The sequence below is a fragment of the Anopheles funestus genome, chromosome X, assembly GCF_943734845.2.
Source record: "Anopheles funestus chromosome X, idAnoFuneDA-416_04, whole genome shotgun sequence".
NCBI classification, from domain to species: domain Eukaryota; kingdom Metazoa; phylum Arthropoda; class Insecta; order Diptera; family Culicidae; genus Anopheles; species Anopheles funestus.
This window is the reverse complement of record NC_064597.1, coordinates 3,548,241-3,575,033: the sequence shown is the minus strand read 5'-3', so window position 1 is coordinate 3,575,033 and position 26,793 is coordinate 3,548,241. Positions and strand designations below refer to the sequence as shown.

The 26,793-nt window shown below is 44.0% G+C and overlaps 5 protein-coding genes across 12 annotated transcripts in view; 3 read left to right on the top strand and 2 right to left on the bottom strand.

Annotated features, from left to right (window-relative positions):
* Positions 1 to 26,793, bottom strand: part of LOC125762959 (protein gurken-like) — a 153,456-nt gene that overhangs the window by 8,496 nt on the left and 118,167 nt on the right. The window contains exons 1-3 of one of the 7 annotated variants that reach the window (XM_049425634.1): positions 14,008 to 14,160; positions 12,890 to 13,947; positions 1,593 to 5,945 (exon numbers count right to left, since the gene is read on the bottom strand). The gene's annotated coding sequence lies outside the window, so the exon portion shown is untranslated. Of the gene's footprint in view, positions 1 to 1,592; positions 5,946 to 12,889; positions 14,163 to 26,793 lie in introns of those variants that run through there. The other 6 variants (XM_049425668.1, XM_049425625.1, XM_049425650.1 and 3 more) reach the window with 6 other exon arrangements.
* On the top strand, positions 14,396 to 20,577 carry LOC125762903 (DDB1- and CUL4-associated factor 7). Of its 2 annotated transcripts, none has more exons than XM_049425536.1 (4): positions 14,396 to 14,448; positions 15,265 to 15,488; positions 15,798 to 16,205; positions 16,272 to 20,577. In XM_049425536.1, exons 3-4 carry the CDS (start codon positions 16,015 to 16,017, stop codon positions 17,113 to 17,115), a joined length of 1,035 nt encoding a protein of 344 aa, XP_049281493.1. In that variant the 5' UTR covers positions 14,396 to 14,448; positions 15,265 to 15,488; positions 15,798 to 16,014; the 3' UTR covers positions 17,116 to 20,577. The 2 variants fall into 2 exon arrangements, with proteins under 2 accessions (XP_049281493.1, XP_049281484.1); XM_049425527.1 differs by having other exon boundaries at positions 14,411 to 15,115.
* LOC125762823 (aminoacylase-1A-like) lies at positions 22,524 to 24,568 on the top strand. The gene is made up of 4 exons (XM_049425349.1): positions 22,524 to 22,973; positions 23,218 to 23,706; positions 23,777 to 23,964; positions 24,038 to 24,568. Exons 1-4 carry the CDS (start codon positions 22,856 to 22,858, stop codon positions 24,470 to 24,472), a joined length of 1,230 nt encoding a protein of 409 aa, XP_049281306.1. The 5' UTR covers positions 22,524 to 22,855; the 3' UTR covers positions 24,473 to 24,568.
* On the bottom strand, positions 24,565 to 25,317 carry LOC125763119 (uncharacterized). Its single transcript, XM_049425959.1, has 2 exons — positions 25,016 to 25,317; positions 24,565 to 24,942 (listed from the first exon to the last, which is right to left on the bottom strand). Exons 1-2 carry the CDS (start codon positions 25,190 to 25,192, stop codon positions 24,589 to 24,591), a joined length of 531 nt encoding a protein of 176 aa, XP_049281916.1. The 5' UTR covers positions 25,193 to 25,317; the 3' UTR covers positions 24,565 to 24,588.
* LOC125762818 (tRNA:m(4)X modification enzyme TRM13 homolog) lies at positions 25,389 to 26,753 on the top strand. The gene has a single exon (XM_049425336.1). It carries the CDS (start codon positions 25,420 to 25,422, stop codon positions 26,707 to 26,709), a length of 1,290 nt encoding a protein of 429 aa, XP_049281293.1. The 5' UTR covers positions 25,389 to 25,419; the 3' UTR covers positions 26,710 to 26,753.

Sequence of the window (26,793 nt, the reverse complement as noted above, 5' to 3'; positions counted from 1 at the left end):
CTTCCAAATCAAATTAATATCTCGCAGGGAAAGAGTTCTTAGATGTACGGCTCGAAAGTTAGGCACAGCCAGAACGCCTGCATCTTAACGGCGATGCCAAAAGACCAGCTCGGCCGGAGGTTTTTTTTTCTTCTTTTAACTTCGCTCGTAAATCAGTTGCAGGTAATATTCCACGTATGGTAAAACCAAAACTTGTTTCGCTTTTGCTTGGTTAATCCCATCCTTCCATCACTACACTAACGATTCGTTCTTTTTTTTTTGTAATTATGCAGTTTTATGGACGCTGAAAGGTTTAATGATTTCCAATCAGAGATATACGATTAGCGCGGAACCACGTCGCAATAAAATCATACCCGAGGTAATAAATAAAAGCAGCGCGTAGCGGCAAACTAAACTCTCACTAGAGGCGAGATGGATTTATTTTTACTTTGAATTTATATAATCATTATTAAGTTACATATTTTGTTATTGTATGATAACAATATTTGGGACATAAATAATAATGTTTTCTTTGCAATAAGCATCGACATGAATAAAATGGTTATATTACAGGGTTTTCAGGTTGGACAAACTATACATGTTAAAGTAAGGAAATTCTCATCATTTCTAGATATGATCTTGATTTGGTATCTTTCATCAATTGAGTGTATCTGTATCTCCATGAATCTTCGAAACGAATGAATAACTCCAAATCTCTATTCTGAAGTAGTGATGGGTAATCTGGAGTGGAATCGGAGACGTGGAAAAATTGATTCCGACTCCGACTAAAAACCAAAAATGACTCCGGCGTGTACGGTCGACTCCGGTCGAGTTCGAGCTCACTTCTGTCGGAGTCCTTCCGACTCCGGCTAAATTCATAATTTACCCATCACTATTTTGAAGATGCATTCATCCTCAAAAGCTCTAGAATCCTCAAGGATTTGCCACTGAGCATTCATATGAATAACTCTTTTTGAACGAGTCTTTAAGCAAAACACCTACTTTTATCTATTCTCAAGTTGAGCTACATCATGGTCTAAGTAGAGCTAGGGATTCTGTTTTCCAGTGATGTCGATTGATGCAACTTGTCACAATGAGTATGACGTTTGTTGAGCTAATGATAAAAATTGAGTATTTGACCAAAAAGAGTTCCAGAGCTTCAAACTTGAAGACGTGTAGAATCTAAAACTGGTTGAGAGTTGATGATTAGACTCTCCTTGTAAAGAAATCCAGAAATTGCTTGAAGTTTACCACTTGCATTCGAAACTCCTGTAGTTTATCTTGCATCTTAAAACCGCTGACTTAAAGCCCTGTATTTCTTGCGAATTACATTAATCTTGAAGCGCCTGTATGTTCGAGTGCGAATTACTTGGCTGGGCGATCGGGATATCTTGTTCGTATGGAAATCATTTACCAGAGGAGTAGCCTTAGACCAAGGGCCTCCAAACTTTTTAGATTGCGAACTGTTTTGAGTGGAATAGCCACAGCTGAATGGCCAATCTCAGGATCTCTCGGGAAGGTCTCGGGATCTCTCATCACGTAGTTTCGAGACCCCTGCCTTAGGACGAAGGATGGGGATTTATGATTCGAACACTGCAAAAAACCCATCTTACCTCCAAGAAAATGACGATTTGCTGATGGGATCTTCTGGTTTGGGGATGCTTTTATTAGCTTCTCCGGTGAATTATCTTAATAGGACCCTCAGCACGGCGATAGTGATGGTGGCGTTGGTGTTGCCGGCAAACACTCACCTCATAGGGGGCGTGTGTCTGTGTGTGTGTGAGTGTGCACACAACCAGGCACACACCTGTTGATCGATGAAGCGCTGACCGATTGATATATTGGTATTGGTTGATCGAGCAGACACGGGGTGAGGTCAAGAACAAGCGCCACGCGCACGGAACAATGCTCCGGGTGTTAAACAATGCGTTTTTGTGTTCTTTTTCTTGTGCGAGATGGGGAGATGCCACGTGTATCCTTTGCAGATGGTAAAGCAGAAGGTAAGAGGCACGGTAAATTCGCTGCTTCTGCTGCTGGTGCGCTGTATTTGATTGGGTGAGGTTGAATTGATGCAACACACCTGGTGCTGGAAGCGTACACGCTCCCCTCCTCTGTTACAAGCCGCCACAGGGGAAAATTTTGGTCGTGTGTCGTCTGTTTCAACGTCACACCACCTGGCGCACAAACACACCGCCAAAAACCCGGGGGCTTCCTTCCCTTTTCACCGTTTAAGTTGCCGTCTGTACCACCACCGGGGGCCACACGGTAGGATTAGCCCCTGGTTGTTGCTCAACACAAACACACACGCGCGCGCGCGCGACGATCCTCACTTACGGACGCACACACGCACACAACAAGAGCGTTCACTTGCGTTACGACAGAACAAAAAAAAAACAGTAATTACAGATACAAAGATTCCTTTACAGAATTAATGATTTACAGTGGGTGGAAAACACAGTCCTTTTTCCACTTTTTCCAGCGGCAAAAAATACACAAATACACACACACAAAGAGAAAACACACGTAAACAAAAGTCACTTTTATCCTTCGGCTTTTTGCTTTTTGGCACACAACAAGGATACACATTCGCGGGGTTACAAAAACACAACCGGACAGAACGCACACACGCACAAGAGACAATTTTTCTTTTTTTTTACAGCACATAAACGCACATACGTACGGGTTTCTTTTCTTTTTTCTTTTTTAGGATGTTCCCGGCACTTCCCGGGCAAGAACCCGGGGGGGTTTTCGTACAAACACTGCTGCTACTGCTGCTTGGTGAAATATTTCCTTTCGCACTTATTAAAGACGGCGTTTGTTTGCTTCTTTCTCTCTCTCACTCACACACACACTAAAAGTGTGACGTTTCGCAACCGGCAGCTGGTGCTGTTGCTGCACGTTGATCCCTTTGCAGCTGGGTAAAACGGTGGAAGATGTGTTGCCGGGTTGTTGCAACCCGATGCAACCAACAGCGTACCGGTGCACCGGTGCGCAGCGTACAGGCGTTGTCCTGCGTCCAGCGGCGACGTTGACGCTGCTGCTGCTGCTGCTGTTGCTGCACGCGCTGCTGATCGTGGTGTTGGTGGCGATGCTGCTCTGTACCGTGGAAGTTATGATCGTACAATACGCTGCTCGTAAACCGTGCCCGATGGTGGTGTATTTTCATCTTGTTCTCGCAGGCTTGTTCCTTTGCTCCGGCTTCCGTTTTTTCCTTTTTGCCCCGGGGGGAGGATTACTTTATTTTTCGTACTGCTGGTGTTGGACAGCAGAGAAAGGGATTATCGTTAACACGGAATAAAAAAAAAAGAAAAAAAACCCACACCACTAACACGCCACTGCTGCGTGGGTGGGGGTGTGTTACGTGTTTTAAGCTCCTTGCTGCACTAACTGCATACACCGTAATGCCGTTTTTTTTGTTGCTCTTCTAATCACACTTTTTCTTATAATAAAGGCACAACCGTGTCACAAACAATAGCACAAACTGTACGCAATGTGTCCTACACAGTGTAATGTAAACGTCATTAAGGTGGTCCTATTCTGGTTACCAGCTCTGCAAGACATCCTTTTGAAAACAGAACGTCGAGATGTCTAATTTTTTTTTGTTTTTTTTTTTTTGAAAGCTTGCCTTGCTGTCACTAGAGCCCCCGTGTACTGGGTAAATGATACTGCTTTTTCACTGGCCGGTCAGATGAATAAACGCTAACGCGCTTCGGCTTCTGGTGCATATTCAGACCGTGAGAACGATGATTGGGTGCTACCGCACAGCAAGAAGCAAAAACAAGCAGTGAAACAAAACGACTCAGCACAGCCACTGTTCAAGCACACAGGCCGAGAGAGGGAAGGCATATAAAATAAAACAATACCGAACGTTGGTATGTGTGCCGTCCGCCCTCAGTGTGGCTGTTGTGCTGGGAAGGCGATCAAACACGACGACGATGACGACGGGGACTTAATGCACGGGAGATGGTAAGTTTTGAAGCAAAACTCACATATTGTGTGTGCAACGGCTTGCTACTTTCAGTTCCGTTTATGACCGAACGAAGGAAATGAAAGAAAAAAAACCCCTGCACACACACACACACTTATACACACAATATTTCAACCCTTGTCTTTTTCCTCTTTCTTCACTTTTCGCGCTCGGTATGTGTGCGTGTGTGTGTGTGTTCGATCACACAAAACAGCAAAAACCCAGACGGAATGAAAAAAGACGCACAAGACCCAGTCACAGGCCGCGTTTTGGCCGCGTACACTTGTATATAATCGCGCCGCAAAAGGTTCGTCGCTTGCGGTGTCGGACAGCTCTACTGTTTTTACAAGCGCTCAAGTGTCACTCTACGGTGGATGGTGCAGGCACGGTCTCTACCGCACTACTGCTGCGCTGCGCCGTTCTGCACAAATGTCAGCCGAACTGTTGTTTTCAAACCCCCTCTCCTGCCTCGTTCCGCCCCCGTCCACGCCTGGCACTGCTTTGTGGTTGGGTTTGCTGCTTCTGCTGAAGTCTTTCGTTTCCTTTTTCGGGTGTTTTACCCTTGTTTACCATCGCCGCTGACCGAGAAAAGAGGGAACAAAAACGAGCTCTGGTGCTCTTTCTGTTTTTTTTTTGCTTCTGCTTCTTCTTCGTTCGATTCCCGGCCCGCCACTGACGCGCGCGCGGTTTCGCTTCCTTCCGCCCTATTCTCGCTTCGATCTTTCCGCTACACCCTTCCTTTCTTTTCAATTTCTTTTGGGGGGTGAGCAGGGATGTGTGGGGGTGGGTGGTTATGTGCAGCCGTGTAACTACGGCGGATGATGACGATGCTATGCGCGAACTCCGCCGGTTGACGATCTTAATCTTGTTCGGGGTCCCCCGCTCTCCGACGAGGGGGCACACACTCGCGTGCGCTCTTCTCCCTTTCTCCACGGATCCGCGGATCCGCGGATGGGAATGGGTCCTTCTTCTCTCTCGCTCGCTCGCTCCCCCAAAACGATCACCGCTTCATCGGGCCCTTTGTTTTGTCTCTTTTTGTTCCTTTCCTTCTTACGGATTTTATTGTCCTCGGCTTCTCTGTGCGCCTCTCTCTCCTGCTCGCTCTCTCTCTGTCGTTCACACACACGTGTGGTCGTGCCGGTGGCTTCTTCTATTCCACCTTTAGCGAATCCGGGACCCTGGTCGCTTGCTTTCACTCCAAAACCTGCCCATCTCGCTCGGTTCCCATATACGCTTGCCTAACTTTATGACTCTTTTGGGGGACCCCCGGTCCAGTCCCGGACTCCGTGTGTACGCTTTTGGTACGTAAGGTTGTATCTGTCTGCTCGCTGCCTTAGTGTGTTTTGGTAGTCAACCTACCCGTCTTCCCTATCTATTTCTCTCTTTCTCTCGTTTGTGCCGCTCACACAAATATACACAGACCCAAGCACTTCGCCCCCTGAGTGGCCAGTGGCTTCGGTTTGCCCTTCTTGTCCACGTCAGTACAACTTCTCCACACACTCATCCACCGGTATTTGCAACCCACACACACACGCTCAGTTCGGGGTTCGTCGCTTGCTCTACTGGAAATCGTTCTCCTTCAGTTCGTCTCGTTCTCAAACAGAAACAGGAAAAAAAAACTGCACCACACAACGCGGCTCCGCATTCCCCTTCAGCAGCACATGCCTTTAAATCAACTTCCACACACAGGAACACCACAAAAATCGACTTTTTGCTAGGCGTGCGGGCTCGAGAAGCTGCTTGCTGCTGCCTTTAAGTCGGTATGAACCTGCTGCTGTTGCTGCTGCTGCTGCTGCTGCTAATATTCTCATGCATCCCACCGTATACCGGCATGGTCCACTTCCTCCTTCGGTTTCTCTACTTCCTCGTTTCTTCCTGAGTTCCTTCCTGAGGGATCGAGCGATACTTTACTTTTTTTTTTGCTTCCTCCAGTGCTCCGCTTTGCGCTTCCTCTTTCTCGCTTGTCGTCGTTTCGTAGTTTGTATTATATTCGCCTCCTCTGGTGGTCCCGTCGTTGGTAGGAACATAGTTGTACGTGCATGGTGTGCGGTTGTGTGTGCCCAAATGTTGCAAGGAAAGCGAAAAAGAAACAGAAAAAAAATACAGAAGAATGAGCATAAAGAAAGAAAGGAAGCGGAGAAGGAACAACAAAAGAAAAAAAGAGCACGTTAAGGTGTAACCTAACCAACAATAACAATAACAAAAACAACAACCAACGAAAAAAAAAAGCCAGAAGGAGCATAATAATATAAAAAGATCAAAGCGCGCACGAACGTGAGAGACGCCCGAAATGTGGCCCAACAGCGGGGGGGAAGGGCGGCGGTAGGGCCCGGGTGGAAAGTAGCTGGTGTTTGAAATGAAGGAAAAATAAAAATAAAAACAACAACGGCAACCAAAAAAACGCATAAAACAAAACTAAAGAACTCCGAAAGCAAAAAAACCCACCGACGCCGCCCGACTGGGCATCCCAGTGATGCACTATGGGTCTGGAGGTGGTCATGGAAGTGAAAATTTAATTGTCTTGGATTTGAAAAGCAAAAATCTTTCTTAAAAGTAGAATAGTTAATTAACCAAATTCCAAAATTTGGTTCCACTTGTAACAGTTAATATTGCTTTGTTATTGAAAATTGCTTCCAAGGCAGCAAGGACTTAATTTCCTATGTGTATGTTTACCATTATTGTCTAATGAATAATATAATGACGAATGAAAATCATATCAAATGGTTCAAGATAAAACATAAAAAAAATATATTTAAAAAAAAATATTGGAAAGTGTATGGAATGTCCACCGAATATCCTGAATAGGACCACTGTGTGATGGAGGCAGCTTGTTGGAGAGAAAGAGTCACGCAGTAAGATGTACACCTCCGAACAAAGGTGTCTTAGACGATTGGGAACAGCGCAAGATTGGGGCAAGGAGTTTTGTTTCAAGATTCGGGAAGAAACCCGAAAAAAAATACAGTACACCCTCTACCACTGCCGATGACATGCCTGCCAACAGTGGATGACGGGGTATGCGCTTGTGTCTCTGTGTGCGCGCATGAAGAAACCCCCCTTCGAGCATGATGTTGCGAGGGAGTTATGCGCTAAGCTTAAAACGAGGGGGGAGGGGGAGGGGGGGAAGGGGTGGAAAAACACGAGTGAAATAAAACGAACGTGTAAAGGTGTGGAGAACGAAGTCACTCTTCTGTGTGGCGAAACGTTCGAAAACTTTTACTGTAGTCAAAAGGCTCAAAGCTTACCGTCAAAGCAAATCAACACAAACCCCCCGCCCCCTTCCTTCCTTCCTTCTCCACCACCCCCCTTTCGCCCACACATCCTTTGCTACAGAGCCCGGCGAACATCTTGGCGCACCGAAAGGTGAAGAAAACGGAAAAAAGGTGAACCCGAAACTTTGCTCTCTTTCCCCCCCCCCCCCCCCGCTTCTCCCCCTCCACCCTTCCCTCCTCTTTTTCCCATTTCCACCCACCTCTTCCATCCACTTTACTATCCCTTTTCAGCCTCAAGTAGTAGAGGATGATCTCTTGTGAACAAAAAAAAAATCCCCCAACACACACACACAATAAAGCCAAGTGAATAAACTCTTTGGTATGGAAGGGTGGCGTGTTAAGGGGGGGTTGAATGCAGCAATCGCTATGTAGTGTTGTGTGTTGTGGCGCGAGATATTATCTGGCAATTTTTGGCTACTCTAGCAACAAAACATTATGTGAAAACTGTTGCGATTGCAAGCAAAAACCCTTGTGGAAGTGGTGGATTTGTGCCCTGGTGTGGAAATGAATAGGGACGGAGAAAGAGAGAGAGAGCGAGAAAGGGGAAAAGCTCCTAACCATCGCATACCGGAGCTGGAACAAGGGAATGCCACCACCAAATCGATCACAATCAACCTAATTACGCTAACTAGCGGGGCCGATAAGTTTAAACAAACTTGCCGCAAATAGCGCATCACGGCTACGGGAAGTGAATGGATGATGAAGGAGAAGCGCGCGAGAGAGAGAACAATAGAGGGAAGTACGGAAGATAGGTATGGATAGGTGTGGTTGTTGTTTTGGAGTAAAACTTCCTGCAGTAATATGGCTTAATCCGAGAAGGGCGAGAGAGAGAGAGATAAAGGGAACCGAAAGATCCGTCGTTTGGGAACGATGCAATTAACAATGTTTTTTTTTTGCTATGATTCAGACATATTTAGACCACACGGATCACTAGTACACTATTATGGTTTTGCGAATATAGGAGGTAGGTGAGAAGAACACTGAGAAGCCATTTTGCACGATCTATCTAGGTGATGACAATTCCTTGCCACCAAAGCTGTCAAATGCAGTTGTCATTATGTATACTTTGACAGCTTGATCTGGTAGTAAATATAGTGTATCGTAGTTTATCTAGGTGTTCGTGTGGGCTCGGAAATTATTATTTCAAAAATGTTTAAAGTGTAGTAATAAATAATAGAAAGCTTCAGCGGTGAATGATAAAATATGCTCGAATTTCTTTCGGAATCGAGTGATCCGATTTTTGGAAAAAAAATTTCTGTCAAATTTGACAGATGGATGTCAAAATTGGATGACACGTATATCTGTCAGAATTAAGTTTAATGTATCTATTTTAACTTTGACTGTTACTTAATAGATCTTGATAGACAGACATTTGGAAACTTAAAATCAAAACCCCTTTTTATCTCTAGAAAAATGTAACAGGAGTACAGGATCTTTAAGAAAATCGTGATTGGGGATTAGTGTACTCTTTAGTGTCAAGCGATAAAACGAATGTACACTGTTATCCGTGTCTTCCGATTAATCGGTCAAGGTCGAGTCCCGATGAGCACGGATAAACGACGTTCCAATTGTGGAGGTAAACGTGAAGTTGAAGTATTTTGACAACTATGCAATAGATCTTTTTTAGTAGTACATTACTAAATAAAGCATTTTTTTTAAATAGTAATTGTGTCGAAACGCATGCTTGATTATAAATAATGTAATCTTAATCATCCAAACATCCTGATGAAAATGGAAAGAAATGTCGAAAAAAGCAAAACCAAAAGCGATTTGCCACCCACAACACGCATTATTCAATCATGATAGAAACATTTGAACGAAATTAAAAGATAGAACAGTAAAATAAAGAGGATGATGACGGAGCGGACAAGAAGCACGCAGCGTTGTGCGTGGTGAGGAGAAAGTAAAATGTAAAACCCAATATGTATGTGCGTTAGTTAAAGCATGCGTTACTTCCAATATCTAAACATATATTGTGAGAAAAGTGAAGCAAAATCTTCCCAAAAATAAGATAGAGTGATTAAATGACGGGGGGAGGGGGAGGAAAATACATGAAGAATGGAAAAACTAGTTTCCTTTTGGAGTGTGTGTGTGTGTGTACATTTTACTTTGCTCTCCTCTCTGGCTGCCTCAAATCTCAAAAAGGCCTATAACCACCCGCGAACATCGTACCGCTGTTAACACGAATTAACCAGCAACAACAACCCCCTATCCCGTGGGCCCAGAGAGACCGCCGACCAGATCTTCTTCCGTCCCGTGGCGTCGACCGGGCCTTTTTGGTTCGATATTATACCATTTCCGATTCCTCCGGGAAATCACACTACTGTTTGGCTGCTGCGCTTGCCCAAGGTGGAAGAGAGTGGAGGGTAGGAGGGGTGAGGAAGATGGTTTCCCTTTCATCCACCCGCATATGAGTGCGGAGGACCGCTTGGGAGAAGGGTATGCCGCAAATTACACACCATCATCATTGCCTCGCCTGTGGATGTGTTTTTTCTATTCTTTTTTGCTGTACGGGCGCGCGCGCGGCCTCTGCAGCAGAGGCCGCCGCTTTTCCAGCTTCTCACGGCGCATCAACAGGTCATCCCGTATATGTATATATACACAGACACACCGAAAGCAAAGAAAGGGGGGAGGGGGGAGGTTGTGGGAAGGGAGAGAGCGCACACAGAATGCTTAGTCTTGGATCGGACACGTCGGACGTTCGTTAGCCGCCGTTCGGTTTTTAAGCGGGGGGGAGGGAGGAGGGAGGGGGGGGCTTTACAACATTAAGAAAAAAAAGCATCTTTAACCATTGCGGCTTCCCTTTACGACCCGCCCCGCCATACCAGGCACAACGCCGTTCCCATACCCATATACCGAGGTCAGACCGACCGGAGGTTTTTCGTTTCCCACGGTTGCGCCAAGCGAGTTTGCTCAAAGTTGCGCGCGCGGCCGCACAGACACACACACATAGACGAGCGCCCCCTTGTGCTGTATATTACACCGCAGCCTCCAATGGTGCGGTGGGTTTTTGGGTGCAGAAGTAAGTTTTCTTGCTATTTCATGGCAGTGCCGGGTATAGCCGTGGATTGCCTTTCCCTAGTGTCGAAGCATCGATTGGTGCGATTGGAAATGTAGAACCCTTTTTGGGGGCGGCTTGGTTTATGAGTCGTGCAGGTTAAGATGATCTGGTCAAGTGAACCGAATCGGCGCAAACGAAACATTAAGGATATTTTATTAATCATAAAATGTATAGCTTTGACATAAGTTTTTCATCAGTTTGATATTTGCATTCTTTACAATCATCAGTCATAAGGTAGCTCGGTGGTGTATGTGATAAACGGCGCAGGTTCCACACGACAGGGCCGGGCATCAAATCCCATCTGGATCGTAACTCCTGTAGTAAGGACTAACTATCCAGCTACGTCGTAAAAATACGTCTAATAGGTAGAAATGGCCGACATGACCTTAGAAGTCGTTAAGCTAAGTAGATAAGGAGACAATCAACTTTATAATCATGTAAAGAAAATCGATTGCTAATTCGTTGTAACGATGTTGTGGGTTTTTTAAATGCCTTAAACCAATTGTTTTTTTATTCATATAGAACAGCCTGGCCGTATTGATGCCTTAAACCAGTTTTTATGTATGGAATTAGACATTTGGAGACTAAAACCACTCCTCCTGCTTTTCATAGAAACGTAACGTGGAGAAAGATACAAGGTTATGGATTTGACAGCTGTCAACTTTCAGCTTTGACAGCTGTCAAAGATTTGCTTCATTTTTCTTTATGAAGTATTTAATGAAACTGTTTGCACGATTGTTTTTAAGACATCCTTTTAATAAATTAATGTTTTCTAGCTTAAGCTATCATAGAAGCCATCGCTTGCTACAAACACTTAATAATATTAAAAACCATTTTGTGGAATACCGTTTCATCTCTGTGTTTTATTGAATAAACGGTAGGTAATATCAGTTTGTTTTTACAAAGTTAGCACCAAATGCTAACGAACTTGCGCATATACCCAATGGGAACACCCGCACATGCAAAATGTCCAACCATCCTAAGTTGACATTTGCATTCTGCGGGAGTTTATTTTCCTCCTTTTACTGCATTCTCTCTCGGCGCATAACGGGCTAGAGTTGGTAATCAATCTCAATCGACGAATGTGTGTATTTCTAGCTACAAAATTAAAACGATTTCAATATGCCATGCAGATTCACAGATGCTAAGGGGGGGAGGGAAAAAACGAGCTTAAACCTTAGGTACAGAGAGGCACGCAAGACGCATCCAAACCCTCCTGTGTGTTTCGTGGTGCATTGTATTAATTTTTCCTTCCCTTTCTCACAACACACACCTCCCCAGTGATTGCCAATCGCTAATCACTGCACTCACAGGTCTTTCACTTTCTATCTCTTTCACACGCTTCGGTACTAATTATCGATGATGATGGTTTTCCCTCTGGTCTTTAGAAGCGCGCAATGAGGTGAATGTTGCACAGCAGCAATGAAATGCAATGCTTTAATCGAAAATGCAAAGGCGGAGAAGGTGACTTTAGTCCAATTTGGCGACAAACTAGGTCTCGCAATTAACCTGAACTGCAAATTATGCACCTGATTTTAAGGGGGAAGAAAAAGATGCTTCTTTGTAGATGTTTCCCTCGGGTTATTTGTTCAATATAAAATGATTTCCCCTTGTTCAATTTGTGCTGCTTTTTATTCTATTAATTAATATTGAAAATAAAAACGTCAAAAGACCAACTCCAAGTCAAACATTTATGTATTTACTCATTAGGATGAACTTTCAAATAAGTGAAAATGGAACTAAAGAAAATAGCCGGAACAATACAATTCTACTTCCGATCGTCCTACGAAAGACAGAAAAAGTGTATTCCCGTTTGTAAAGCCTCATTTAGTGAAGGATAATTATATGTCATGATGACAGCTATCCGATAATTGTGTTCCTAACATTGATGCACACAAAATTTGTACATGCTACCAACACAGACACATCCATATCGAATTGTTACATTCCTTTTCTTTTTCGACTCCTCATAAATCATGCTGGTTTCGTTGCTGTTTCTTGCCTAGACGAAACCTTGCTTTGTGATCATTTTGGGTTTTCGGGCGACTATATAATAGAATATTCTCAGACCCTAAACATGAGCTTAACAATGCATCGGAGATGGTGCATTTGCTTCACGCACGTGCGTTAATTTCGGTTCTACGCGCACACGCAGCGACAACGTTCGATCGAGTGCAAGTACCAGATCTGCTATCCTGCAAACTTATCTCTCTCTTTCTCTGTTGCTTTCTGCGTGTTTTTGTGCTTTGTTCGATTTGGAATGTTGCATAAAAGATTGCGAACGGATGATGCATCTTTCACTCGCGATCATGTTGTGCATGGGAGCACGTAAACAACTCGATTACACATCTCGCTCGTGTTTGTAGTCGGATCCGTGTGCATTTTTTGGGCACTTTCTCGGATGCACGTACGAAAGTCATCTCCACGATCGTGGCCGTGTTGCGATTCGCTGTTACAACATTTCTATCTCTCTCTCTCTCCCCCCGATATGGTTCCGGGCCAGAAATTTGATATCCCGTTTGACGATCATGCATCTCCCTAAGGGTGAATAATGCAGAAAGACACGCGCATCCACAGATTAAGAAGCTTTTCCGAAGGGGGAAACATACTTACCACGCAGGGTGGCTGTCAGTTTCCGGTACTGAGGCTGCAGTACCCAGTGTGGCCACCAGCAACGTCGCCAATCAAGGCTGGCTGTGCCATCCACATGACGTCACGGCAGACAGCCGAAACAACCGGAAATTGGGCAACACACAACACACACACACACAGACTTTGTGCGTGTGCGTGTGTGTGTTTGTGCGTTGTTACACGCACACAGAGGTACCACGGTTTTGCAGAACTTTCTTACGTGTCGTTGGAGTTGTGGCAGCGAGGAAGCAAATTTGTTAGTTGATCGTCAAAGGCAGTGCGCTTGGCACTGGGAAAGTTGAGGGTAGGCCCTTTGCGAAAATTTGCAAATTTGAAAGGCGATTTCGATGAAAGTGGTGGCGCGCCACTGCACCCACGGCGAAATCGCACGATTTACATTGGCTTTCTTGAAACAATCGAACTTATTGATGCCCCGTTTGCGATATCGGGGAACGTCGGTGATCACCGCGCAGCCCTTGGTTGGTAACGATGTCTACGATGAAAACAATAGCGAACGCACACACTTACACAAACACACTAACACACGGATACATACAGAGGGAAAATATATACCCACATACACACACGCAAGCAATCGTCGAATCGTCGAGGACGCGGCGAAGTAATGTAGATCGAATGTTGAACCACACTGTTTCACGGAAAGGAAACAAAAGCACTGGGTCCTTCAGGCCACCCCCAACCCCCCGGGGGTCGATGTAGAATAACGGTTAACGCTTATTGTATACTTTAATACGGCACTACGGGAAATTATGCGTTCGCTTCAAATGTATGCTTGCTGTTTTAAAGTTGTTTTCCTTTCTACTTGCGAACCACACCAAGTAGCGCTGCACGCTGCGTTTGAGCTGCTTCTTCACAATTTTGCAAGCACTAGATTGAAGGGTCCGTCCGTCCTATGCACCGACATGCTCGATATGCTTCTCTCTCTCTCATGCATAGTTTTTTCCCTCTTTCTTTCTCACGTACTCATGGAGCTAGTTTTTGGTCAGGTCAGTACATTACACTTGCATTGTAATGTCCAACTAAAATGTAATGCTTATATGAGAATTCTAAATATGCCACTATTTAAATTATTTTTTTACCATTCTTTATTATTTATTTCATCTTATGTACCGTTTTTGATATAGAAATATTAATAAAACTAAACGACAGCAATGAAAGAAAATAAACATCGCCAAGCAAAGCAACTGTCATAATGTTGACATTCAATATGGCGATCTGTCAAATACTTCAAGCGTTTCATTTAGATTGTTTTCCCGTAGAAGTTTTGATTTAGATACTTAAAAAAATATATATCTTCTTATTGCTTTCTCTTCCCTTTATTTATTAAAAAAATTATAAAAGAGTGTTTATTTTGTTTGTTTTTCTGCGTATGAAACGCTTCACTTCGGATAACGCTTCAGCCGTTTCATGTGCAGCGCACTCTGGTGACTGGTTTCCCAACTACACCGCCCGAGCATCAAGCGTTTTGCGAAATCTAGCCAAAAACGTCAATCGTCGGCTGGGTGAAGTCATTTAGCGAGGTAATAAAAAGTGTTAAAACGTGTATAACTTATACTATTTTGTTCGAAACTATCAGTTAAAAACACATCCTGTGGGGGGAAAGTGTTGGGCGGTGAAGTGTAGAGTGTAAAAATGTACCGAAAAGGGCGATGAATAACTGATGTCCGTCTGTACCGACCGCAATCGATTGCTTCGATGCGTTTTCCACCCAGGGCATCTATCAACAACCAGCCGTGAACTTGTCGTCTGCCACTTCCATCAGCCAGCCACAGCCGGGCACAAAGACGCACTTTTCCACTGTTTGTGTGTTCCACGTATATGTGTGTGTGTGTGGCACCAAAAGCTAACGTGGGATCGTTGTTAAATGAGACAATAGTCAATCATTCGCGATCAAAACAAACTGACTCACTGGCGAAACCAATCAAACGGACGGTGTTCCATTCCAGAAGAAAGAAAGCAATGCTATTCCGCTAAGGCTGGGTTTAAACGTACAGGCCGCACGTATCCATTCAGCACAGCTGTCCGGCTAGTCTGATGGTAGGGTTTTGGCTTTCACAAAGATTGGTAGCTGGACACACCGGCCGTAGATGGTTCTGAAGAAAACAATACAACGAGAGTCGTCTATAGATTTGTTGTTATCGCTTGTAAGCATTTTTAGCTACAGTGGAAAGAGGAGTTTCTCAACAGGTGGGTTTTTAATGCCCAATAGATTGTACAATAAGGGGAAGAAAAATGCGTTACAAAACACATCTAACGAACAGGAAAATAAATTCATTTTTGTTTGATAAACGTTTGGTAAACTTATTTAATGGCAAAACCATTTTTCCACTTTGCAGACACACCAACCGTTTGTTGCCGGTTGCCGATTCTACGTTCGCTGTCTGACGCTGATACAAAGCGTTGGCATCATCGCATGCGTCAGCAGAGCAGCTCGCCATCAGCGTGTACCACACCCCGCCCCCCGGAACCCGTCCTGTGTGTGTGTTGAATTGAGATATTTATGGTGCTTCGAACCCAAGTTCGAACCGATTGTAAAACCGATATAAATAGTACGCTGCCGGTGAGTAACAAACACGGCACAAAGATCTTCCGCTGCGCCGTGTTTGCGCCCCCGATACCTGAGGGTGCAGAATGCACCCGCGATAAATGTGAGATGAAGCAGGAACAGACTTATCACATTCACACACATGCACTCCGATCGAATGCAAGTTTTTGCTGCACGATACGCAACGATACCGCGGGTGCATTGCACTCTCGGTTTGTGCAGTGGTAACGCGCGTACATCCTAATATTGTGGCTCGGCCCCCGCCCCCGCGTTAATTGTTACAGTGCACATGGATAACTTACGACGTATCATTCATCTTTCCAGGGACGAAGCGGTAGTGGAAGGTGCGGAACGGGCACCGGACAGTATCGGAAGCCCCGTGGGAAGTGGGACGAACCTTACCGGCGCCGGTGTAGCTGCAACGGTTGCGTCCGGGTTTGGGTTTGTGGCGCCAAAGGTGACGCGTGTTGCTTTGGGCGAAGCGAACGATCACCGTCGGCAGCAAACGGAGCAACGGCTCAGGCCGGTCCCGCTCGGAAGCATGTCCGGTACGACAGGCAAGCGCAAGGAGATCTACAAATATCTCGCCCCATGGCCACTCTACTCGATGAACTGGTCGGTGCGGCCGGACAAACGGTTCCGCCTAGCGCTCGGCAGCTTTGTCGAGGAGTACAACAACAAGGTGCAGATCATCAGTCTCGACGAGGACACCAGCGAATTCAGTGCAAAAAGGTACCATTCCTGCTACTTTGTTGCGAAAAATCGATTAAAACATTTTTGTTTGAAATCTATCTGCAGCACATTCGACCATCCCTATCCAACGACTAAGATAATGTGGATACCCGACTCGAAAGGTGTGTATCCGGATCTGCTCGCGACCAGCGGTGATTATTTGCGATTGTGGCGTGCCGGCGAACCGGACACACGGCTCGAGTGTGTGCTGAACAACAACAAAAACAGTGACTTCTGCGCCCCGCTCACATCGTTCGACTGGAACGAGGTCGATTTGAACCTCGTCGGTACGTCATCGATCGATACGACCTGCACGATCTGGGGCCTGGAAACGAGTCAACCGCTCGGGCGTGTCAATCTCGTGTCGGGCCATGTAAAAACGCAACTAATCGCACACGACAAAGAGGTGTATGATATTGCATTTTCGCGTGCCGGTGGTGGCCGTGATATGTTTGCATCGGTCGGTGCGGATGGTAGTGTGCGTATGTTCGATCTGCGCCATCTGGAGCATTCGACGATTATCTATGAGGATCCGGCCCATACACCGTTGCTACGGTTGGCGTGGAACAAGCAGGATCCGAACTACCTTGCCACGGTTGCGATGGATAGCTGCGAGGTAATTATACTGGACGTACGCGTACCGTGTACACCGGTCGCCCGGCTTAGCAATCATCGGGCGTGTGTGAACGGGATTGCCTGGGCACCGCACAGCTCCTGTCACATCTGTACGGCGGGCGACGATCATCAGGCGTTGATCTGGGACATACAGCAGATGCCGCGGCCTATTGAAGATCCAATACTCGCGTACACGGCAGCGGAGGGCGAAGTCAACCAGATACAGTGGGGTGCAACACAACCGGACTGGATTGCCATCTGCTACAAGACGGCATGCGAAATTCTGCGCGTCTAAATACGCGTTAAGTTTTGTTCTCGGAGGTACGCGTCGAACTTTCGCTGTTTAATTTTGTAGTAATTTTGCTTTGTATGGTGGTACAATTTAGTTAGCAACCATTTAGCATTTAGCACGAGAAGCTTTTGCTATTTAAATTGCTGCATTTTTTTACTTTACTGTAGCTAGTTTGGTTTTTGAGTTTGTGTATTGTTTTTTTCTTTCTTTACAATTGTGTATTTCTTTAACACAACATTCACATACTCAACGCTCCCAAAAACTTCTACCATTTGAAAAGACATTTTGCAGAGTTTTCTCGCGACTCGAGAGTTTTTTTTCTGTTGCGCCTGCAAAAACGAAAAACAGTATATTGTATCATTGAAGGTTCGTTTGTAAACTACCTTATGCTTAAGGGTAGTTTTTAGTTACTATCAGTGCAATTCATTCAGTTCATGCAATCTTTTTTCCGAGTTACGTGATACGTGGAGTTGAAATGCATTTTAAAATTTGACAGTTTTGGTTTTGCTTCTTAAGAGTGGCCATGTCGTATCGAGACTTATTTTAGACAGTGATTCGAATCTAATTCTAATCCCTCTTAATTCTTCTAACATGTTGGATGTGATCTCCACCTCATTGTATTGACCAGACTCTCCAAGGACATGTTTGAAGGTCTGGGAATATCTTTGTCCGTTGACAACTTCAAGGCTATTCTGGCGCTAGCTAAGTCACAAAGTGGAGATGCATGATGTCTTACACCCTGAACCCTTATTAGCGCCATATAATGAGAGCCTTAATAGAGTCCAAGGATGTCGAAGCGAAGAGCTGATTTCAGGAATTCAGGAATTCCTGAAGATTGAGGAATTCAGGAATTCTTGAAGATTCAGGAATTCAGGAATTCTTGAAGATTCAGGAATTCATGAATTCTTGAAGATTCAGGAATTCAGGAATTCTTGAAGATTCAGGAATTCCTGGGGATTCAGGAATGGCTACATCTATCTCCAAATTGGTCCCCACATCTAGAACCGCCCAAGAACACCTAGTAGAAATAAGTCTTGATAAGTCCTGATCGTTCTTAAGAAGCAAAAAATCAGTGGAATATTATTTTTTTAAACTATTTTCAAAAACACTTGCAATTTAATTATCATAAATAATAGTTTAGTTCAAATTGGAGGTAAATTGTAAAAAAAAAAACTAGAAATATTAACAGGCAAATCTTAATATGAAGTATACACGACGCGTTATTCAACTTACAAGGATTTCACCGGAATGCATTACACGTGTAACTCGGGAATTGATTGTACTTAGAATTTACAACCGTTAGAAAAAAGCTAAAAAATAGCTTCTTCTGTTTTTGGCATTTGTTTATTTAACAACATGAATGTAATGGCGTCCCAGTCGCCAGTAGGGCCAGAATTAGCGATAAGCAGGGTGCGCAGCAACAAAAAAGAGCAAATTCCTTTCTGTTTGTCTGTCCGTATGAAAATGGAAAATGAAAATTCAACCTCAGTGCAATTTCGTTTATCACGACCTTCTCGAGATTCCTTTTTCACTATCCGTAGCCTTTAAGGGTACGGGTGTCCTTGTCAGTTCACGGTTCGATTTCTATCCTTCCAGCTTAGCCCCACGCGAATGAAAGCTTAGAATGAAAACGGCCTGCGCAAATGTACGATTTGTAATAACACTTTCCTTTTGCTTGAATGAACGGCCTACAAAGCAAGGTATTGGATGCTTTTTTTCGCAAAACAGCACCACTGTAAAGGAATGTTCCCTTCCCTTCATCTTTCCGTTCGGCCCCGCTACAGTATCAGTTTTAGACTGGTATGGAACAACCATACAAGTGTGATTATACACAAAATGAAAACAAAAAATGGGATTATGCGTTGTAGCAAATTTTCGGTTGTAAAGAATAGCGTTTTATGTTGATCCGTGTTGTACCAACGTTGTATACCAATCCGTTCTGCCTCTTTATCGTTTTTATCTAAGCGACTAACAGTCTGGTCTGGTATCGCCTAATGTACACCGCGAACGGAGTGTAGTGTACGGAAAAAAAGCAAGAACAGCAGCGTGCTAGCTGATAATATATATATTTGTATTATTATTTAAAATTATTTAGCATATCAATAGCATTACGGTAGGTCGATAGCGATCTGATAGGTGCGCAAACATAAAAAAGCCACATTAAAGAGGGAAGACGGAAGAAGTCATCGATTTTGCACGAAAAAAAACACACACACAGAAAACACGAAAAAAAAAACATTATTCAAAGTTTGTAAACCGCGGGGGAGCCACGATTATGGGACAACAAATTTGTAAAGAAAAGTATAGACAAACGTTAAGGGGCACCGGGGCGCTCTAAGCCTTAATGTATAGCAATGATGTTTTTTTTTGTTTTTTGAGTGTAGCCACATTTTGACCAAACCGATCCAATGTAAAGATTGAATGCGCTCCATGGGAAATTTATCACATTTTCACACATTTGGGCAGGAGGCTCATCTATCAAAATATCTATCACAAAAATGGGCTAACACTAGGGTTTTTTTCATACTACTGGCATCAACTATCGCAACGCCATCAAGACTGTACCGTTTTGGTTAGAGATTTATGTGTGTTTTTAGCTAACGGACGCTTGGAAAGTGTATCATTTTCAAATATTATTTTATTACGGTTTTCGAACACCACATCTTCCTCCCTCCCCCAAAAAAAACTGATAGGATGTACATTTAGGCCTGAAATACCTCACCATGATTTAACAATTCACAATGATATCCCAAACAAGCTGGGATCCGGGTAGCGTAGGTTTATATATTAATATAGCATATTGCGCTACCTCCTTCAACTACATAAACAACGATCGATGCATCCTATGTAATTGTTGCTTTCCTTTACGCGTATGTATAAGTTGTAAATGGTTCAGTTAAAATGCGATACAACTCAATTCTCGAAATGTGCGTTAACGGGAACAACTGTCAAACATTGACGTTTAGCTTAGTGCGGTTAGTGACAGCAATACTAAAGCGTACGTGCAAAAACCGAACACAAAAGGTAGTGTGATGGCGGAGTACTGCTTACTAAAAAAACCTAACGCTCATCATGCTGTGTAGGAGTGTTTTCAAGCTGTATTGATTTAGACCTTTCGCGAAGTGGTTTACTATTTTTTTTACTTTTAGACGTAAATCCTTATCTAGTCTAGTATACTACTGCATAATTTGTCCTTTTTGTTTAAGGTAGGTGTACCTATTTGTTTCATGATCTTCATGCAAAACACCCATTTGATCACAATAGCTTAAAAACAGGGAATTCGTTTTAGATCGCCTAACATATACAGTAGATTCAGACCACACAAAGCAGCAGTTGTTTACGAGAACAGACTTACAACTAGCTCAGTAGTATGGATAGCAATAAGGTTGAATGTATGGAACCATGTGTGAAACCAGGCAAGCCAATAATATTTAATAATAAAATAAAAAACGAAACATCATAAAAGTACAGTAAAATTCATAACAAAGCAAACAGAAAAAAAGAATAGAAAAGAAAAGAAAAACACAATATACAAACAGTACTAACATCAAACAAAACAAATGCAATAAACAAAAAAAAACATAACAAACATAACTAGAAAATACAACAAGAGTGGTAAGAATAATGGATGCATTCTTAAAAAAATAAAGAATAATAAAAAAAGAAACAAAACGAATGTGTATGAAATAATTTACGATTAAAATAAAAAAAATTCATCAATACATAAAATGTTTTGCTACGGATAAAATAACTTCCAACCATCATCTCGTTTGTGCGTTTTTTTTTTGTTTTTTGGAAGAGAAAAGAAACGGCAAAGTATATTTTTAGCGTACGTCTTTGAGGGTTTTGTGGGTGGTGAAAGCAGTGGCAAAGGTACGGAAAAAGGGAGTCTGTTCCTTTCGCGATAAACGTACGAGAGTTTGTGGTTTTTGTTTTCTCAACTTATGTGTTGTGGTTTGGTGTGATTTCCGTCCTTTCCTTTTTTGCTGCTTTTTACATCACCGCCACGTTTGCGTTTAATCATGTTTGTTCATCTTTCTTTCTTTAAAAAAAATCCGTTGGTTATGATAAGCTGCACATACGAGTAGCGATTCGTTTTGCTAATGCACTGCTTCAACTGTTTCACACGGCTGTTCAATTCTCACGCCTTGATTCGAATTGCTGCAGTGTTGAAGATTGAGTCAGATATAGGAATTAAGCGTACAGCTCTACACGTCGAGCTCTGCGCCGAGAGTTGCGTACTTGTTATCTGAAATGGTTCTGTTGACGATGACGCTGGGATGTATGTGTTTCGTCGGTATGGATTATCATTTGTTTAACAAGCCAACGAGTCAAGAGTGGATAATCACTCATCTACTCTCGGTTTTGCAGAAGATGTCAACGGGGGCAATTTAGGATGTGCTGGAGGATGAGTATGAGATATGGATACAGTGCGTTTGATAAGCCAATGTTGGAAGAATTCCAAATTTACCAAGAAATGTACATTTCAAGATAAAGATCCTTATCACACTGTACGTCCGTAAACAGACAAAGCACATTTGGGGGTTGGGGATATTTAAAGGAAGTGCGCCTTGAGATGATTGCCTAATAGACACCTTACTAACATTTTACACATTCAATGTGATTTCTTTGTAGAAATATTTGAAGATCATGAAGATCCATTAAACGCACAGATCATCCAGATCAGGGTCCTCCAAACTTTTCAGATGGCGGGCCGCTTTGAGTGGAATGCCCACAGCTGAGGGCCAATCTCGGGATCTCCCTAGTTTGGAGAACCCTGATCCAGATCAAGACAGATCTACATTCCAAAAGTTATTAAACTTTATTTCTATGTCCTTAAAGTTTGGAATTGATTGTATCAGTACATCCTAATTTATATTTACCACCTACATTAATTCAATAGATCTCTTCAGTACGGTAAAAGATCATAATGTAAGAGATCAGATATTGCTGATCAGAGGTTACTGAATTACCCGACAATATTGAGAAGAAATATCTGAGCAGATTTCCTGAGATTTGCCATCAGAATCGTTGCACACGTTACTACTACATGACATGTAACCTAGACCGTGCCACTGGTGTGTGCAACCGTTGGAGAATCTGAAAGATTCCATGCTTATTAAAACATCATCTACCTTTCCGTAGACATGCTGGACAGTTGTGCTAATGATCATGGTTTCTCCAACGCAACAGATAACTTTCACGATAACGAAAGGCGCCTCGGGACCTCCATTGCAAACACAAAAAAAAACGCCCAAGCTGTAACGTGTGCGAGAGAGTGAAAGAGGAGCGAAACAAAACGAGAGATAACCGAATCTTGTATGCTGTTGGTAAGGGAACGCGCTTAACATTCCCCCTTCCCGCCGTACTAACGAGATAACGACCGATCCATTCCCCCGGGGACATGGGATGCGTTAAATAAAACGGTTCGCTACGTAAAGATCGGTTTGCAGTATCCCCATACTTCTGATGGCAGTCTGGTGGTGAACATCAGTCTCGTTTCATCAACAAAACCGTTTTCTGGCATTTCTGTGCAGTGGTTCAGTGTTGTGTGTCTATTAATAATTACACGCCGATTGTGAATACCACCAAAAAACGCTTTACGAAGATTACCATCAAACACATTCGATCAACCACAAGCAACTTAACAAACAAAAAAATAAGAGATCGCTGCAGCTGAGCAAAGATTCCTCCCCAGAAAGTGTAGTGTATCCAGCTTGCATCTTCCGTATCTTCCGCCACAATGTGTGAGGCGGGCTCAGACTGTAACAAGAAGTATCAGGAGTGGGAAGCGAACGAGGAGATTCAAATATTCCGCGAATATTTGCGCATCCCAACGGTGCACCCGAATGTGAACTACGGTAAGGCTTGGAGATTCAACCTCCGCCAGCAACAAATTGGCACAAATCACCGGCTAAATTGAATGTAATTCGTTTAATTAAACGGATGTTGAACGAGTCAGTGCATCGAGAAGTACCAGATTGAATGAATGCAACGCAGTTAATTTGGAATGTAAACTCATAACTTGACTTTGAAAAAAAAAAAACAATATTTTTTTATCAATTTGAGCTTTATATTAAACATTTAACATTTATTTGCTTTCAGATGATTGTGTTGAGTTTCTGAAGCGCCAGGCTGCGTCGTTGGATTTGCCTGTGCGCGTGGTCGAATTTAATGTAAGGAAACCGATCGTCATCATTACGTGGGAGGGTACGGAACCGCAGGAAAAATCCATCATCCTGAACTCGCACATGGATGTGGTGCCGGTGTATGAGGAGCGCTGGACCCATCCACCGTTCGCGGCGGAAATGGACCATCAGGGACGGATCTATGCCCGGGGCGCCCAGGACATGAAGTGTGTGGGCATGCAGTTTCTCGGTGCAATTCGTGCGTTGCGTCGCGACGGCATTCGGTTGAAGCGTACCATCCATGCGACGTTCGTGCCGGATGAGGAGATCGGTGGCAAGCTCGGTATGATGGAGTGGGTGCACAAGGAATCGTTCCGGGAGCTGAATGCGGGATTTTCCATCGATGAGGGTATTGCCGGTGAAGGGGAGATCTATCCATTGTTCTACGGGGAGCGTAGTGTTTGGCGTAAGTATTTATCTTCCCAAAATTTTCTCCTTATTAACGACTGATTTCCCTTGTGCGTTCTATTTTATAGATGTTTATTTCAACATGTCGGGAACACCGGGACACGGTTCGTTACTGTTGAAGGGTACGGCCGGTCAGAAGGCACACTACATCATCGACAAGCTGATGCGATTCCGTGAGAACGAGGTGAAGCGATTGGAAAACAATCCCGAGTTTACGATCGGTGACGTGACGACGGTTAACATTACGCTCATGAAGGTAAATTGCAGGCTAAAATGAGTTAAAGTTTTCCAACTTTTTACTAACATCATTCTGGACGTGTTGATTGTAGGGTGGTGTACAGGAAAATGTAGTACCGCCGGAGCTGTCGGTCTGCTTCGACATCCGGCTAGCGGTTGATGTAAACCATCTGGAGTTCGAAAACCAGCTGCTCGACTGGTGCCGTGAAGCGGGCGGTGGTATTGAGCTAGAGTACGATCAGAAGTGTCCCTACGTCAAACCGACCCAGTTGGACAGCTCCAACATGTACTGGGTCGCGTTCAAGGACGCACTGGACGAGCTGGGCCTGAAGGTGAAGCCACAGATATTCCCCGGCGGTACGGATAGTCGTTACATTCGCGGCATTGGTATTCCCGCGATTGGTTTCTCACCGATGAACCATACACCAGTGTTGCTACACGATCACGACGAATTTCTTAAAGCGGACACGTTCCTGGATGGCATCCGAATCTATCGCAAGATAATCGCTAACGTAGCGAACGCTTAGAAAGCGACCCATTTGTAACGATCGGCGTTTGTTTCTGTACTAACTATACACTATACATGCAATGTATAAGAATAAACCAACCATGAATCAACTTCACTGTGGACGGTAGCTTACATTTATTTGAGCAACTCATCAATATAAGCTCCCGTCATTAGATCTTCATCCGAAATTTCGAACAAACGCTTCATTTCGTCCACCACCGCTTGTCCTTCTTCGATGGTTTGTTCGGGTCTGAGCACGACTTCGAACTCCAGAAAGTGGCCCAGGGATGCGACGACATCCAGATGGATTCGGGTTTGGCGGTGAAGAAACAACAAACGCTTCTTGTCCAGTTTGCCTCGTACGCCAACTGTTTCGGATAGTATTTGTTCGAGACATTCCGGCTCATCGATGTCCATTTTGGAGTAGAGCGATAGTTTCGGTCCCGCTACATCCGGACGATCGTAACTTATTAGTTCCGATTTTTTGTCCTGCGAGGGAGACAGAAGAGAAGTTTCTTTGTTAAATCGTTACATTATACGATGCCCTTTTTGTATATTTTACCTTCAAGTAGCGAAGCTTTAGACGTCCTGTAGTTGCGTTGAAAAATACATCGTTTTGTGTAATTACTGTACCATCGGTGCCGGTAAGCTTCTTAGCAATGGCTACACGATGAGCAAACGCATCCTCGCCGTGTATTTTTGCTTTCAGCTCAACATTTCGAAGTTTGTCTGGTTCCATTGCGGGCCGTGGGGCAGGTTATGATAAATGGAATGTAAAATATGATTCACTACACACGGATTTATGCCAGACCAAAAACTAACAACCGGCTTCTTTTGCGATTGCGAATACAGCACGCACAAAATTGCGCGTGAGGGCTTGACAGTGGCTAACCAATGCTGCGAAACGTCATAACATAACCTAAACCGTAAAAATTATCTTGTTGCAAGCGATAAATATTATTAATAATGGAAAATACAGAAGTAGACAATGAGCCTGATAGTAAAAAAGCGAAAATTCAATCTGCTGAACAACCGATCAGGTGTAAGTATTTTGTGCAGCGTAAAAAACGTTACTGTAAAATGACGGTCGGTTTTGGGAAGGAGTATTGTGGTGAGCATGAACCTACCGATCGTACGATTGATCCGGAATCGGGGACCAGTGATCGGATACCTTGCCCGCTTGATTCGAAGCATACAGTATCGGCGGTTAAATTGGAGAAACATCTGAAAATTTGTAACGCACGACCTCCGGCAGAACAGAAGCCATACATAGTGCCTGGCATTAATTGTACTTCGGATGGGGAAGAATCGGAACCATTGCCACAGACGGAAGGTGTTTCAGGTGTGAAATTATCGGACATGCCGCTGGAAGAGCTAACAACACTTATAGCGAAGATTGATCGGCTTTATGATACGGTGGAACCGCTTATAAAGGAACAATCGCCACGTCACAGCATTTTAGCGCAAGAACTAAGGACCGAACATTATGGACCGCAAACTTTAAAGCACCTGACACAGTCGTCCGCATTGCTTGGTTTGCTTGAGCAGTACGAATTTCTACAGAACGATACCGCGTTTGTGGAGTTTGGTGCCGGTAAAGGCCAGGTGGCGTACTGGCTAGCAAGAATAGTCGAAACACAGCTGCAAAACTGTAAAGTTCTGCTGGTAGACCGTGCCTCGCATCGTCACAAAAAGGACAACAAAATAGAGACGCGTGAAATCGTGCAGCGAGTACGGGCGGACATTGCCGATTTGGAGCTACACAAGGTGGATCTGCTCGAGTCAACCAAACGGCTCGTTGGCATCGGTAAACATCTTTGCGGTAGCGCAACCGACCTGGCCCTACGTTGTTTGGTGCGAAGCAGGGCCAAATCCGTCGTCCTCATGAAGGGATGTTTGTTTGCACTCTGTTGCCATCACCGGTGTGAATGGCGAACGTTCGCCGGCAAACAGTTTCTGCTGGCAAACGACATTACGCGTGCAGATTTTGAGTGTATCGTGCGGATGGTAAGCTGGGCTGTATGCGGAACGGGGAGAAGTCGTGACCGAGAGGAAGACGAATCGAACGACAATAAACAGGACCGGTGTGGATTAACGCGTCTGCAGCGAGAAGCGATTGGTCGAAAGTGCAAACGCATTCTCGACGTAGCAAGGTTAAACTACATGGTACAGAATGGATACGAGGCCAAACTTAAGTACTACGTGACGAGTGAAGTAACGCTGGAAAATGTTTGTCTTATATGTGTGGACAAATAAACATAATACAAGCAAGTATTTAGCATGCTTTAGTAATAACAAAATTCGAGTTGGATGTATGCATGTATATCGATGACTTTTGCG

Excerpts from the sequence above, each read along its gene's own strand:
- LOC125762903 (XM_049425536.1), top strand. The coding sequence starts at position 16,015 with ATGTCCGGTACGACAGGCAAGCGCAAGGAGATCTACAAATATCTCGCC. Across the intron at positions 16,206-16,271 it reads AGCGAATTCAGTGCAAAAAG|CACATTCGACCATCCCTATC; the intron begins GTACCATTCCTG and ends ATCTATCTGCAG.
- LOC125762823 (XM_049425349.1), top strand. The coding sequence starts at position 22,856 with ATGTGTGAGGCGGGCTCAGACTGTAACAAGAAGTATCAGGAGTGGGAA. Across the intron at positions 22,974-23,217 it reads GCACCCGAATGTGAACTACG|ATGATTGTGTTGAGTTTCTG; the intron begins GTAAGGCTTGGA and ends ATTTGCTTTCAG. Across the intron at positions 23,707-23,776 it reads CGGGGAGCGTAGTGTTTGGC|ATGTTTATTTCAACATGTCG; the intron begins GTAAGTATTTAT and ends TCTATTTTATAG.
- LOC125763119 (XM_049425959.1), bottom strand. The coding sequence starts at position 25,192 with ATGGAACCAGACAAACTTCGAAATGTTGAGCTGAAAGCAAAAATACAC. Across the intron at positions 24,943-25,015 it reads TAAAGCTTCGCTACTTGAAG|GACAAAAAATCGGAACTAAT; the intron begins GTAAAATATACA and ends TCTCCCTCGCAG.
- LOC125762818 (XM_049425336.1), top strand. The coding sequence starts at position 25,420 with ATGGAAAATACAGAAGTAGACAATGAGCCTGATAGTAAAAAAGCGAAA.